This window comes from Lepidochelys olivacea, assembly GCF_965140295.1.
Source record: "Lepidochelys olivacea isolate rLepOli2 genome assembly, chromosome: 6".
Taxonomy (NCBI): Eukaryota; Metazoa; Chordata; order Testudines; family Cheloniidae; genus Lepidochelys; species Lepidochelys olivacea.
The window spans coordinates 114809600-114825894 of NC_140416.1; the positions used below are offsets into that span (position 1 = coordinate 114809600).

General features: G+C 44.3%; 1 protein-coding gene across 1 annotated transcript in view; it reads right to left on the reverse strand.

Moving 5' to 3' along the window:
* Positions 1 to 12868, reverse strand: part of RHOJ (ras homolog family member J) — a 70411-nt gene extending 57543 nt beyond the window's left edge. The window contains exon 1 of the mRNA XM_084632790.1: positions 12199 to 12868. Coding sequence (XP_084488916.1) covers positions 12199 to 12376 — 178 coding nt within the window. The 5' untranslated portion in view covers positions 12377 to 12868. The remainder of the gene's footprint in view (positions 1 to 12198) is intronic.
* Positions 12869 to 16295: the final 3427 nt, after the last annotated feature.

The window sequence follows — 16295 nt, forward strand, 5'->3', positions numbered from 1 at the left end:
TCTTTGCAGTGTGTAGACATACCCTCAAGCATGCAGGGGAAAGTTGCCCCTGCTACATATACCACTTCAGGAGAGCTCAGCCTTCTGTGGCCAGTTCAGCCCCTCTTTACCATGCTCACCCTTCTGGGGTGTCTTGTATCCCATGGGGCACTAGAAGACATCCACCTCTGTGCTTGGGGCTCCTCAAGACTCTTCTGTGCACACTTGCATACGCAATCTGCCCCATAGTGGGAAGATGTGGTATGATTTTCTCTGCTGATGTACCATTTTCAGTTCAGTCCATACGTATGTAAGCAGAGTCAGGATGAGCTCCACCCTGACATCTGGTGGTGAGGTGTGGCAAGTTGTGAAAAAACTTCAGGGGCTGATCTTATTTGCATAGGCACACCCACCTCTGCCTAGAATGAGGCCATAGTTGCCCAAATGGTCACTTTGGCTGCTGTAGGATCCCCAGTGTCTCTGTTATTGGGGCAGGAAGAATAAATTATTACCCTGATTATGGGAATCAAGGACAGTGGAACTGCACTTGGCCTTTTGTTATGATGGAGGGACTCGCCATCAACTAAGTAGCACTCGCTAGGCAAGGGACATGGGTTCCAAAACTCTGTGAATTGAGAGAGGCTGGGGACAGGTATTAATACTTGGTGACATGGGCCCCCTGGTGAGGGTCTTACACGCTAATTGCACTTCCTCCTCTCTCCACTGTGGAATATCAGAGCTAATTTTGATTCCATTTAGGAGTCTAGTTACAGGCTGCTGAGCTGAATTCACTTTGGGCTAATGGTGCACCAGCATTGAGGCTCCCCTACTACAAGCTGAAATCACAAAAGAGCTAAACTGACTAAGAGCTGAAATCACTGAGTGTTGTGTTAAGTAGTGGGGGAGCCTGAGGATATATGGTGGAGCAGTTTGTGGGACAGCAAGCAGAGTGGCTGGTGGAGCGGAGCAGTTTGCGGGATGCCTAGAGCAGCCCATGGGGTGGCTGGCAAAGCGGAGCCCCATGAAGAGGTGGGGCCATCAGCTTTGGACCGCATAAGGTGCCCCTTTATTTTCCTCCTTCCCCTCCCCTCAATCTCCACCCAGGTTGGGATGTAAAACTCTGCAGATAAACTTTTGAACTCTGGGGCTGCCCTGACCAGGGACAGAGACTTTTGGGACTTTGGGTGACTTTGGATTGCTGGACTCAAGAACAAAAGGGAAAGGACATGCCCCAATTTGCTTGGCGTGGGATTTTTGCTCAGGGGTTGTGTTATGAATCCTGTTGGTGGTGTTTCTCCAACATAATGCCACATTGTTTCTCTCTGTTATTAAAAGGCTTTTTGCTACACTCAGACTATGTGCTTGCGAGAGGGGAAGTATTGCCTTTTGAGGCACCCAGCAGGGGTGGTATATATTTGTCCCAGGTCACTGGGTGGGGGCTCGAGCCCGTTTTGCATTGCGTTATTGGAATGGATCCCCTAGATACTGAACCTGGCCCTTGTTGCTGCCAACTCTGACAGGCAGAAGGGTTACATGTACTAACAGATGGATGGACGCAAAGCTCCTGGGGTTTAATAATGGGGTTGCACCTGCGTGACTGAAAACAGGATTTGGATCCTTATCTTCCTGTAGAAACATACATCTGTGCAAAGGACTTGGGTGAATATTCCCCAAAGTACATTTCTCTAAACACTTACGTAAGTCAATATAGTGAATGGGGGAAGGGAAGCAAACAAAAACAAGGCTTCTTTGTAACCTAATTCTTGCCTTGACAAAAATAAATGACTCAATTATGTGACATTTTTCATTGTATCTCCTGCAAATAATTTATACATCCTTCCTGATAAATTAACTGTTGTGCTTCATAAATGACTTTGTTCCGATTTCTTAGGAGCTTAGCACTTTTCACAGAAATACATTAAGGAAATTATCTGCTTCCTTTGCTTCTGTATAGATCTTCTAGTTGGCATTTTATTACATGCAACAAATTCCTTCACTTCAAGGACTTCCTTTTGCTTGGAACTTATTTAGCCCACCATATTATATCTTACTATGACAGCTACCTGGTTCAAACCCTTATCCCTCAATGGTCATGTCTGTTACAAACCTGGCATGACTAATGGTATATTCCAGGATGAGCACAGCTGTAGTTTATCCACCTCTTTCTGTATTCATTGGCAGGAACAGTTCATCAAGAATAGGAGCTTCTAAAATTTACTTGCTTCCTTGTCAACAACAAAATATATTTTCCCCTGATCTGTACTGTGGTTTGCAAGGCTCAAAGCTAAATACTGTGATGATCAGCATACAATAAATGAATAGATGAATATATATGATCAGCCACTGGTCCTCATTGGGGATTGAACTCAGAATTTTCAGGGTTAAAACCATGTCCATGATCCTTTACCACTTTTGCTAAAGAATTAACTCATTAGCTGCCATCTATAGTCTGTTCTTATCCTCTTAGCACTGAAGGTTCTGGGTTTATTCCCTACTCACAATCATTGTTTGGTTGTGTGAGGTCGTTACAAATGGTTGGCCATAAAGGGATTTGAACTGCTTTGGACCTCAAACACTCAGGATGCGCTTATCCAGGTTGGGGAAGTGCGTAACCCATGCTAGGAAAAGAGGCTTGGAGTCCTCTAGTGCAGGGGAGGGAAAACTATGGCCCGTGGGCCAGATCTGGCCCATCAGGTCTTTCAATCCAGCCCGCGGGATTGCTACCCCTGTGGCGCAGTGGGGCTAAGGCAGGCTCCCTGCCTGCCCTGGCCCCATGCCACTCCCAGAAGCGGCTGGCACCACGTCCCTGCTGCCCCTTGGAGGTGGGTGGGGGGGCCAGAGGGCTCTGTGCACTGCCCTCACCTGCAGGCACTGCCCCCCCCCCAGCTCCTATTGGTTGGGAACAGGGAACCACGGCCAATGGGAGCTTCAGAGGTGTTACCCACAGGCAAGGGCAGTGCACAGCTGAGCCGCCTGCCCCACCCCACGCCCAAGAGCCACTGCCGGACATGCTGGGCACTTCTGGGAGCAGCGCAGGGGCAGGGAGCCTGCCTCAGCCCAGCTGCATGCTGCTGCCACCCTGGAGCTGCTCGAGGTAAGCAGCACTGGGCTGGAACCCTCACCCCAACCCCCTGCCTGGAGCCCCTTAACCACCTGCCCTGAGCCCCCTCCTGCACACCGCACCTCCTCCCACACCTCAACCCCCTTCCCCAGCCATACATTCATGGCCCTGCGTACAATTTCCCCACCCAGATGTGGCCCTCAGGGCAAAAAGTTTGCCCACCCCTGCTCTAATGGCTGTTTCACATACGATGACAGGACATAACTGCTGCTGCTAGCTGACGGAGTTACTCCTCCACGTCAAGCAGTATTAACTTGCATTTTTAACACGATAGATTCCAGGCTCAGTTCCCTGGCAACCCTGGATGACAGTTTTCATATCACTAAATTTGGGTGATAAAAATAAATATTATGACCACAAAAACCCTGGAATTGAATCCTAAAAACTGGAATGTGGGTATTCTGATCTCACACTGACTTCAGACCAGTATAATTCCTCTGAGTACAGTGAAGTTACTCCTGATTTACACTCGTGTGAAATCAAAAGTCAGACCCTTTGTCTTTATTTATTCAATGCACCACATAGCCATTGTGAAAATTAGACTACATACATAAGCAACATTTTTAATATGTGCTCTAACTTCCATTAACTTTAGTGAACAGCCGCTGGAGAAAAGAACCCTTAACTGATAGTTTATATCATGTCTGAAGTCAAACTTCAGTATCAGAAAAGCTATATCTTCTGAAGCACACCTGCATTGTCTAACCAAAACACATACCAGCATCCTTTAGGGATGAGGTTGTCCAACTGATGGTATGTCTAACACCTAACTGGTTGGTTTATGGAGTGCTTCCTGGTCATATGGGACCTGGTGTTCAGAAGTTTTCAGTGTTGTAACCAGGCCCAAATCTTCAAAAACGGTCAGTACATCATGTTCTGAGCTCTTTTGAAAATCTAGCTCTTATTTAAGTGTCATGGGGGATCTTTGTAGTGCAATCACAGGCTGTGACTGCAGCTTGAGTAGATATTTGGGTACCTTTACACAAGGATAAAAGACCCATGGCAAGGCTGCAGGTGGCCTGGGTCAACTGACTTGGGCCCGTGGGGCTTGTGCTGCAGGGCTAAAAATCGCTGAATAGACATTGAGGTTTGAGCTGGAGCCTAAGCCTGAGCATCTACACAGTGATTTTTCAGCCCTGGAACCCGAGTCGTGGGTTTTTTATCCCTATTAGTTCAGGTACCACAGTAGTGAAGTAGCAGCAGTGCATGCTTCGGCACAGGCTGTACAAGCCTGCCCAGAGCCCTGGGTAATTACTCGTGGAGCTGGCTTGTATCCTGCCATAGCTTTCCTGCTCCAGTGCCTGAGCTAGGTGGATTAAAGCTAGCATGGGTGTGCCTGCTCAAGCTGTAATCACACCCTGTGATTGCACTATAGACCTTCTGTAAGTGGGAGCTCAGCTCAAAATCTGGCCCCAATTTTGGATGCAGAGTACTTGAAAGGCTGGCCCTCAGCTTTTCTGAATATCTGTTCCATGGTGCCCTTTTTGTTTCCTGATGCACCTCTGCTAGTCACCACTGCAGTGGTATCGCTCACAGAGAAAGGAAGTCTCAGCTAATCTGGTCCCCAAGGCTAAAACCACATCTTGGTGCTAAGAGGCACTATTGCAGGAAAACTTATTGAGGGAGATTAGCAGATTTTGAACTAGAGTGAGCACGACTGCACAGAACTAGAAGATATCACAAGTTATGGAGGGTCTGTTCTTCCAGGACAAAGTTGCTCATCATGCCTGGATCACTGCCTGTTTTGAAACTAGAGCATGAGACAGTTTATGAACTTAAAACACATTTTCCAACCTTAGGAGGGTTTTTTTGACTGCGTGTTCTCAGCAAAGAAATATTATAAATAGGCTCTCTTTGGCAGGCGGAAGGAGTGGTATTTTTGTCCCATTTCCCAAAGGATAAAAATTAACAACATGCTTGAATGTGCATGTTTTCCCACTTTGTGCTACAGGGGCTGCTTCCCATAAGGACTGCCGAAAACTCAGCCTTAGCTGATAGTGTTAATATCATTACTTCGCAGTCACTGCTGAATGTCTTGGCCAGAAAGTCTTTATTAAAAGACAATGCTTCTTTCCCCTTAGAATGGCTGGGGTTGGAAAGGAGGTCTCATGAGTCATCTAACTCATCTCCCTGCACCATGGCAGGACTGATCAGTCCAATTCCCCTTCATAAATTCATGTTAACTTCCTGTCTGAAAGCTGAGTTTTGACTCTATCCATGCTGATGGTTTGGGCTTTTATTTCTCTAATAATCTGATTCAACTTTGGTTTGGTGCTGGACTGAGGTGCAAGGGACAGGCTCCTGGCACTGTGTGGTGAAGAGAAGGAAGGTCCCCCCCCCCGCCGCCCTTTGCTGCTTTTTCCCACCCGAGCAACACCCTCATCCCTCTCCCATGGTAGATGGGCAATTTTTACAGCTGTGTCCCCATCCCCTTTAGGAAGGGACTTTACTTGGCTCCCCTCCCACTCCAGTTGTGGATGGTTTCTCCAGCAGCTACCTTCTCCCCCAGAGACTGGTGCTGGAGTCATGTACTTCAGGAGTCACGGCTGTGCCAGTGTGCTCTGCAGGGAAGACTCTTCTTCCCCTACCCAGCAAAGGACAGAATCTCTACTGATGGCTTGGGGAGGTGCTAAGTCTAGAGACTGGCTCTTGTGCTAGCTGAAACAGCATGACCTCAAGATTCTGCTAGCCTGCCCCATGCACCCCAGCACATATGGGGTTGGCAGTATGACCTAGCTGAAAGTGCGTGCTGCTCTTTAGCAAAAGAGAAACAAGATGCACTTGGCCCCATGTCCTCCAAGTCTGTCTCAAGCCATCTTGCCCTGTGACGTATGATACTTTCCCCATGCACGGAGACAGCAACATCTGTTAATGGCAGGATTTTGCTCTTAGTTTTAAATTCATGAATGTGGATGGCACAAAACTAATAAAGGACTTAAGATTTAGATGCCATCTAAGGTCCCTTCCAGATTCCTAAGCAGGACTTTGGGGGAAATGAAGTGAATATCCTTGAAAAATCAGTCCCAAGTTTTATTCTGATCCCAGTGCATGCTGGGACAGGGATAGTTTGGTAATGAGCTGCAATCCTTTGATTCAGTGAGAAGCCTATTCATGAGCAGTCTCCCAGGATTTGGTTAAATGAGCATCCATTTTGAAGGTAGATGTCAAATATTATAACTAGCATTTTCTCATTTTAAAGGTAAGTAATAATTTGACAAAAGATGTCCTTCATTTTGAATGACTTTGTTTTGATGGGACAAGTTAAGGAAATGTATTTTCTCTTCCCCGTCCTGTGCCAGTTCCATGATGTAGTTAGTTAGTCCTGGCTATAGCCACTGAAATATTAGGACATAGGAAAGTAGTGGTATATACACTGAGGGAAACAGAATGATAAACGGTGGCACTTTTATATGCACCAATCAGCTAGGCATCTGCAGCAAGTCCTCTTAAGTGGACAGCACATGAGAAGAAAGTTCAAGGGAGAATTTTTTATTGACTTAATCAGCAAAGAAGCCATTATGCTGATGACTCAGTATAATACGGCCACACCACATCCTGCAGAAATGGAAAGATTTGTATAAAGCTAGGGGTATCTGTTGTTTAGAAGCTCTGGGCAAGTTTTTTTTCCCTTTCTTTCAGCTAGGCATCTATTCTGGAAATAGTGCAGCCACCTATTTGTAAATCAGTCATTCTGGTACAAGAATGAGTTATGTATACTTATCTGTCATGTCCATCATTTAGACTGTAAGTTTAACTCACTGCTCAATATATTGTTGCTCTCTGTAGTTGGATCCAGAGGGATATAAGTCTGCTACAAGCTAGGAGAGTTAGTTCTTTAACTCAAACTATAGATCCTGGGTTCTGACCAAGTAGACAGTCAATACATGTAAGCCAGTGGCTAGGGCTATACAGAGAAGGTGTGCTCTGTGCCATCTCTTAGTGGTCCAGAGGAAGAAACAGAATAATTCATAGATTCCAAGGCAGAAAGAATCATGATCATCTAGCCTGACCTCCTGTAAAACGCAGGCCATAAACCCCAAAATAATTCCTAGAACAGATCTTTCAGAAAAACACCCAGTCTTGATTTAAAAATTGCCAGTGATGGAGAATCCACCAAAAACCTTAGTATGTTGTTCCAGTGGTTAATGAGCATATTAAGCTTGTCACTATTAACCTGAAAGGGCCAGGTTGTACAAGGAATCAATGCTTTCTTGTCTCAAGGCTGGGGCTCAAATCTGGTAGACTAGATCTGGGTGAACATTGTTGGGGGAGGGGAGGAGAGAAACAGCCCCTTAAGTAAATATTACAAATTTCTTCAGTTGTATTCATGTGCTTTTCTACTGAGTTATCACAAATGTTTGTATGAATGACCTCTCTCTCTCTCTCTCTCTCTCTCTTGTTTGCAAGAATATTCATGGGAAACAAACAAGAAATGTTCATGCAGCTGTCGTCTTGATTCTCCTCCTTCTGTTTATAGAATACTCCTGTGTTAATTCTGCTCCAAAAAATTAAAAATTCTGCGTGCAATATTTTAAAATTCTGCATATTTTATTTATCAAAATAACACAATATAATCACACCAGTTTCAATTATTGTTGGTTATTTATTTCAAAATACCTGTCAGCAAGTATGTCTGTAACAATACAGACAATAAAAAAGATCCAGGAAATGTTTTGACAAATAGATTCCTTACTAGGCATATTAATACAGAACTTGGAGTAATAATTCATTTAAACTACAATACAGAACCGTATTTCCTGCACCCCTCAAGAGCACTGCAAAGGCTTTGAGGAGTCAGGATAATGGAGGAGCTGAGGGAGAGGGAAGTAAATTGCTGGGAAGGAGTCTGGGTGTGAACTTGGAGGGTTGTTGGGTATGGGTGGGAAAAGTATGGAACAGGTTTTTTTTTGGGGGGGGCAGGGAGGGATTGTTAGGGAGCTTCCCCCATGCAGATCCTGGCTGACCCCTAGCCTCTCCCATTCAGTTGGACACATCTCCCCCAGTCCCCATGTGTCCTTCCACCCCCCTGTCCACATATGTCCCTCCACTCCCACTCAGACACCCCCATCCCCATGTGGCCCTGAACCCCCTCCCCTTGTCCCTATGTGGCCCTGAACCCCCTCCCCCTGTCCCTATGTGTCTCTATGCCACCACCCAGCCACCCTCTGTCCTATGTAGCTCTGTGGCCCTGCACTTCCCTCCCCTGTGGCCCTGTGCCTCCACTCCCATTCAGCCCCTGACCCCAGTCTATCCTCCCCACTAGCTCTTATGAGCCCCTGTCTGATCCCCACAGCACCCACACTGTCTGTCTCCCATAAGCCCTTATCTCCTGACCTGGCCTGCTGCGAAGAAGGCAGCTCTTTCTCTTCTCTCGCTGGCGGGGAGCTGCTGCTTTGTTCTATCACCACAACACCCTCTGGTGGGCAAAAGGCAGAACTGCAGAAGTTATTTTCTGCTGGGAGCTGCTGCTATTCTTGCACCACAACGCCCTCTGGTGGGCAAAAGGCAGAGCTGCAACAACATTTCAGCAGAAGCTTTTTTCTGCACAAAAAATTAAAAATATGTGCGGCTCATTAATTATGTGCACAGGCAATAGCGCAGAATTCCCCCAGGAGTAAAGAAGTTTCAGTCAGGGGACAAAAACAGTATCATCTGACTTAGCTAACCATTAACACACCATGAACAATAAAGAGTTGAAGCAAATAGTTTGGGAGCTACTCAACAACTGAGACACATCCATATAAAACATTATCAATCAGTTGAAAATAAACATTTCTAAACAATTAGTCTCCTAATTTGTGAACAGAAGAAAGTAATGGCTGTGGTCATTCTACATTGCTGTTAGTTTGCCTGGCTGCAGTCATAACTGAACCACTGCATACAATATTCATTAGCAAATCATTTACAACTCTTGATTTTCTTCACCAGTTAGTTTGGACAAATGGTTTTTCATGAACTGTTCACTGTGACCTTTTTGTGAAGTTGGCTAATTATGGCACATGGCATTGTTTCTGGTCCCTGATTGAGTGACTGGAAAAATAGGAAATAACACACTTTTGAATGTGAATTTAGGGATGAATAAATATTCATACTAAAATCTCTGAAGCTTTCAGGGTGAACATAGTGAACATTGGCACGAATACAGCTAACATTCCTCCACCAATCAGAGTAACCATGTTTATGTTAATATTCAACCAGCTCTGCTGGTGATTGAACTGAATTTTGTCTTGGTGCAGTCTCAGTCATAAGTAAACATGTATAACATCACATAGATTGATACAGTTTAACTCAGTTTGACTCGGAAAGCATTGCTCAGAGAAGATCAGCATCGGAATTTTAAAGATGGCATAAAACTGATTCGGCAGAAATTGCTATAAACTATGGAAACCAACATCTATTGTTATTGCCTGTGCTGTCCTGTTTGCCACTGGGATAGATTTTTTTTTGTTTGCTTGCCACTAGAAACCAGCAGTTTATCTAGCATGTGAAGTTTTCAGCACATGACTTGGATTTTTACTATTCTACAATAAAAGAGCACCCAACCAATGCTCTGAGTATTTTGGACAGTGTTTTAAAAGTACACTGATAAATAAGCAGATCCACCAATTAGTCCAAGTCAAATCAAAGTACCCAATTACAACATGTTTTTTTATATATATATATAACAAATTAATCAGCCTCCCCACACAGTCCCCAGAGTCCCACACCACTGCTACCCAGACCTACCCAACACCCGTCATGGGTACTGATGGAAAGGCTGGCCTTGCCATGTTACCCTGAAATTTTACAAATTCACACTCTAAGAGACTGTGGGGGGAAAAATAGCAGCTGATCGATGCAGGGGAACAATTCACATATTTATTAACTGGCTTAAAAAGTTGTCATGCAGCTGTTTGCACTATGAAAATGGTGCAATGCTTTGCTCCAGAAGTGGCTGCATTTCAATGCTAGGTGAAATAACTGCCATCTCTAGAGGGCCTTTTCTTGCACTCACTGAAATCAACTGAGTTTTGGCTTTGACTTCATTGGAGCAGGATTGGGACCACAGTTTGCAAAGTGCTTTGAGGTCCCATAGTGTAAAAGGCACTGTATAAATATAGGATAATTATAATGCTAATTGGAGCTTAGCCCCCTGAAATTTGACACAATTCCTTTGCTACACCTTTGTTGCCTGCCTCCTTTTGCATCAATAATGTGAAAACCTGCCTCACATCTTTGGCCCATACAAAGGATAGAGAGCAGGTAGGGCAAGTTAGCATAATTGTGATCTGCTGCTATCAATGGTTACCATCCTATCATCAGTGACAACTGTGTAATTAAGCTATTCCCACTTCTGTGCTAGTTAATACTCTGATAGTATATTTTGACATTATCAAAATGCAGCATTGTGACATTATCAAAACACATTTTTTCAGACTATCCATTCCATGGAAAATTTCAGCATTTTTACTTTTCATGCTGATTTGGAACAAACACAGATTTCAAAATGTTGGAATTTCCCATGGAATGGAAATTCTATTTTCTGACTAGCTCTAGTTTTTAATCACTCTAATCAGAGATGGTTTGTCCCACAATAGTATATTAATATCTAAAGACTCCGAACAATCTGTTTGCTTAGCTTTCTGGGCTTTCTCCTAAAAACACTTTTCCTTGTACTAGTTGCTTTGAATGCTTCAGAATTCCAATAAATACTGGAGATAATCTCAGAAACCTAATTCTTCAGCCTCTGCAAATACATTTGTAAAATCTGCATTTGAATGGGAATAGATATTGTTTCATACATAATATTTATTAAATTTTTACTCCTATTTCTGTTTTGTGGAAACAGCTTTTTAAAAATGGGATTTTAAAATAAATGGGGAGAGGTGGTGGAGAAAAGACATTGTTATTTGCATCTAGAGATGAAGCTACACACATTTATGGAGAAATAAGGGTTTCACATTACCACATATCAAACTCAGCATTTACACGGTTTCTTTTTTGGCCACGTCCCTCTGCTAAACCTGACATGAAGCCAAGGTGAAAGCAGAGATTTTCCCATTACAGAATACCAAATCTATGATAAGCCATGCCATGAAAATCCAGTTTAGGAGAAACAGAAAATAAAAAACAAAACTGCTGCAAGATCAGTGATGAGTTTTGCATTACTTATAAAATCTGTTTTTTTCAGGGATCTTGTAAATAAAAAAATCATAGGATCAGTAATGTAACATGATGGGGACAACCAGCGCTTGGATTAGGAGAACTTAAGCAACAGTAAAGACATTTTCAGCCTATTGCACAGTACACGTGCTCACTTTTGAAGCACTTGAAAAAGTTGTAAGCTGTTGCTACAGTAAAAGTGGTCTGTGAATACTGTACCTAAACTGTGGTGGTCTTAAGATGTGTGTATCAGCTTGCACTGTGATAAAATGAATATCAGCTATGATCTTTGCTATGTTCTGTGAGTGGTGGTTCTCTTTTTACCTAAGACAAGCACGTTCATCATTAAGAATGAAAACTAATGAACGCTGCTGCTTTGCTCATCATCATACTCTGATATTAAATACTATTAATAATAAATGCCCGCAAAACAGAGTGAGCTTCATTCTGGCAGCACTGGGTGAGATTTCACTGCTTTTCTCAAAGATTAGTTCATAAAAACGATTTCAGTATTGCAGTTTCTGAATCATTTGCCACGAGGAAAAAGATGACTGACAAAATGTGTGTGTGAGAGTCTGGAGGACTCACACACACATTTCTAAGATCAACTTAGAACTTCAAAACCCCCAGACAAGCCTGGCAACTAGTTATGCAAACGCTGATTTATATCCACTGCCTTTAAAGCCCAGTGGAGGTTAATTCAAGTTGTGTTTCTAATTCTGCGTATTTGCCAAAAACAAAATGGGAAACAAATAAGTTTGCTCCTAACTTCATTGCCCCACTTGTATGTGCTGCCCTCTAAGCTGTCTGGCTGCCTTCCAAACCTGAATCACATCCCTGGCTCACAGTAACCCCGACATCCCCTTTGACCCATCCTCCTTTGCCCTTGATCTCCTTTCACCTCACTCCTGGAGTTTTCTGAACCTATTTAGACTTTTTACAAAGTACTTCCTTACCTGCATAGTGGTCAAATACGGTGGGCACGTACTCCTCCGGGAAGGCGTCATTGGCATAACTCATCAGCAGACAGGTTTTCCCAACTGCACCATCCCCAACCACCACGCACTTCAACATCTTCTTCACGTTATTGCTGCTGCAGTGGGTGCTGTTGTCATCTTCCTCCTTACAGTTCATTCTTGCTGGTGCTGCTGCTGGTCCCAGGACTTCCAAGTGCACATGAAGGGAAAATGAAGTGCAATTGTATTGACTCTTCCTGAGTTTGGGAGGCTCTCAACCTCAGGAAATCATGCTAATGTTTCCAGGCTGTTCCAACCGCCTCTAACAATGACCATATCAGTAAAGAGGAGCATTGAGGTAAATAAATTATACATCGATTTTAAAAAAAGGATTGCCCTTTCTTGTGAGCTTGAGTCAGGAAATACTCATCCTGTCACAGAGACCTCGATATTTATTGCAACTTTAAAAATATCAGCAGTCTGAGGTGTTGATTCGCTTCTCCCCTTCTCCAGCTTGGCCAGAGGAATCAGGGATTCCTGCTAAATCCACTCCATTTTCCATTTCATTTCTAACATGGAGGAAAGCTGGAGGTTTTTAATGGAGTTTTTCCTTTCTTTCTTCAGCTTGCTGTGTGTCAGGAAATCATGGGTTTCCTGCTGAATTCCATATTAGGATCAGTGGGCTTGTGAAGGGCTGCAAACAATAGGAGCTCTGTGTGTGTTTGTACTTTAGAGGAACTATGCCAGGACATAGAGTAAGAAAAACACTAGAGGTCTCACTGCAGGCTAAAGTTGTTAAGCTTCCTGTTTCATCTAACGCACTCAATGCCGGGCTAGCTGAGATGAGGCTGGTGCTGACTGTTAGATACGTAGATGATTTTCACTGGGGAATGCTGTGCAAAATGGGGATTCAGGCTTAAACAAATAAGAAGGGAATGGCAGGAGGTCTATAAGGGAACCAGCCTGTAAAATATGCAATAGAGTCTATCTTAGGGTTTTCTGCTGCCATCCGTTGCTGTATCGGAGCACCTTGGGGTATGCTTTTTCTTTTGGGGGTATTGGTACATAGGAGTAGAATTGAACACAAATGCTCTCCTATGTAAATACCTCTTTAACAATTTGGGTAAAGCAATAAATCAGTTCTTCAAGCCAGAAACTAAGAAAATATCCTCCCCTGTGCCCCCAAAAACAAACAAATGAGATATTTTCTGGTACAGGTGTGTGTGGAGGGAGGTGGGGTGAAAGAGAGCAGCTGAAGACTTAGGAATTACCTCTGTTAAAAGGGAAGGCTACAGGGCAAAGCTACAGAACAGCCTGTGTAAAACCAGAGTTAAATGGCATAGCTTTTACACTCTAAAAAACTAGAGCAGTGTGTGGTCCAGCACAGTTTTGCTATAGTGTTACATATCGTTCTGATCCTCCTTTTAATTTTATTATATAACTGTCCCAAAGATGTGGGTAAACACTTAGGGCCAAATCTTGCTCTCTCTACTCCTGGAAAACTGTGCAATCTCCAGCAGAAGTGAGTCACTAATTTAAAAACAATCCCTTCCTCATGTCAGCCGTTCTCTTCCTTGGGCATCCCAGTGCATGCTGCCTACTCTGTGTCTGCCTTACTTAGATTGTAAGGCCTCAGAGCGGGGAAATGGAAATGGAGATAATCCACGGTGAGGTAACAACAGGCAAGGCTTTATTGAGGTGTGACACATGCCCTGCCTAGCTCGTGGCTTCCCAGAAACAACAGTCTGCAATCCCATGGTGTTGGTGGGGAAGCACCTAGGGGTCGGGCTTTAAGAGAGAGATCCCCGACCCCAAAGCAGTAAAGACTAATAGGGCCATCTTGGCCACATAACTACAGTCCTGAGCGGTCACACACCACTGTTGTAATGTAGCAAGTGCAGCAGAGACCCCCCACCCCCGAGACACCACCCTTTCAGGGCCCAATCCAAAGCCCATTAAAGTCAATGGGAGTCATTCCAGTGATTTAAATGGGCACTGGAGCAGGCCCTCACTCCTTTCCCATGGAGCGGCAGATGTGTGTAGAACACTGGGTGTCACAGAGTCTGTACTAGCCAGAGAGCCGAGTGTGCCTTTAAACCCTCCTCTCAGGTCTTGTTTGTGAAGAATCTTTGATCCGTGATGCCCACCCCGCCCTCCTTGCTGCCTTTTGTGAGCTGATCTAAATACAAAGTCTTAAGCCATCTGCCACAGAGCAGCGCTCCATACAACAAGGGTTACTGAGAGGTTCCTCAGCAAACTCTCCACAGCCTGCCTCTCCTTGCTCAGTGTCCTGACAACGTGTGAGTGAGGACCTGGGCAGGACCCACAGTCTCGGCTTCCTTGTCCTGCATGGGCAAAGTTACCTAGTGATTTCAATGAAGGGTTTAAGTTGCTCTATTCCCATCCCCTTCTGCTGCCCCTCTCCTTCCTTTAAATGGACCCTCAAAATTGGCCTTTTGGCTGGTGGTTTGGGAAACATTCGGGAGGAATCAGTTTTAATTAAGACCTGCCAATAAAAGGATCTAAACTCCTCTCTCTCATATTTTGGCAGCAGCTATTACAGAGCAGTGTTCACTTTTGGCCATGATCTTAAAGACCAGCTAATGGCTCTCGTTGAAGGGGCCAACATGATGATTTATGAGATTAGCTTTAAAGTGAGCAAAGCTGACGTCTTGCCCATATATCTCTTTAATTCAGCACCATCATTTTTCTTTACAAACAGAAACAATGTGAATAGACTAGCTGATTTACCAAAAAAAAGTATAAAGATCTGTACCTGGACTAAAAGTATATCTTTTCTTTAACGGGGGTTGGCCCCATTCACAACAGCCAGATCAAAACATGGTTTAGTTGCAACCAAGTTTAATAACTGTTGTATAGTTGTATATAACTGTCGTATATAACTTTGGGCTGTATAGACAGCACCACAATTAACCCTTCTGCTGCTCTTGGGCCGTATCTTTTACACCTGTGGTGATGGCGCTAACTTTGCTGTATGGATTAACGGCTCAGGGCTGCTGAACTTGAGCAAAGTTTGAGGCACTGCTAGTTGTTTTCTGTAACAGATTGCTACCCCTAAGTTATGTCTCTTAGAGTTCTGCTGCGGGGGGTGGCGAGTGGTTGAGTGGTTGCTGTCACATGTCACCAGATGTTTTTCTTGCCTTCAGTGCTGGGTAATGGATGTTTCTTCAGAACTTTTGATTTCTTAATCGGCAGATGGGAAGTGTCAGTGATGTAGGCACACCTGGTCCTTCTGCTGCATTTCAAATCTGCCGAGGCTATCTCTGCACAGCAGAGCGGTGTGGGCGTTCCGGATTGGAGGATATGGGGTTGTTGATAGTGATAGGCAAAGCTTGAAAGAGCTGGAAATTTAGTTTAGATCCATAGGTTTTCTGCAATTCTCTAAACCTCTCTAATCGGGATATCAGGTTCAATTTTTTCAGGTTCTTTTTCATGAAATTCCCAGTGCTTCCTAATTTGCCAGCAGTTCACAAATACTTGAACAGAATTTCTGTACCTCCACTTCCAGCCAAAGTCCTAAAGAGATGAGGAGTGTGAAAATTCAAAAGACACAAAGAAACAGTTAACCCAATTCATCCGGATCGCCAAAAAGGCTTGTTTAGGATTTTGAGTAGAGACTGCGATCAGTCCCTTCCTTGTCCAAACCAGTTTGCCCATCATTGCTTGTTGCAAGGGGCTAGCAAAGGTCACAGCCTCAAGTGGGGAAGCTGACCCAAGCTAATGGGGGAAGTTAGCGGGGGTGGAGGGAACTGTGGAGTGAAGCTGTCATTTGAGGCAGGTATCCAGCAGTTTGTAGGCAAAGTAGCTGTGTTCTGGGTGGCGTGCCTGCATTGGCTCACTGATTAACAGAGGGGTTACTGGCAGTCAGCCTAATCCTGTGAGCTGCTGGGTTCCTCCAGCTCCCACTCATTCACCTGCATGGGTCACTTTCATCTTCAGCAGTGTAATTCTGACCAAGAAATCCTGGGAGATGCCTTGCCCATGACTCTGCCTGGGCCTGAGTCCCCACAGAGATTTCTGGTAGCAGCCACGGTGTTCAGTGGTGAGATGAAGGATTTTTTAACTTGGCTGCTGGT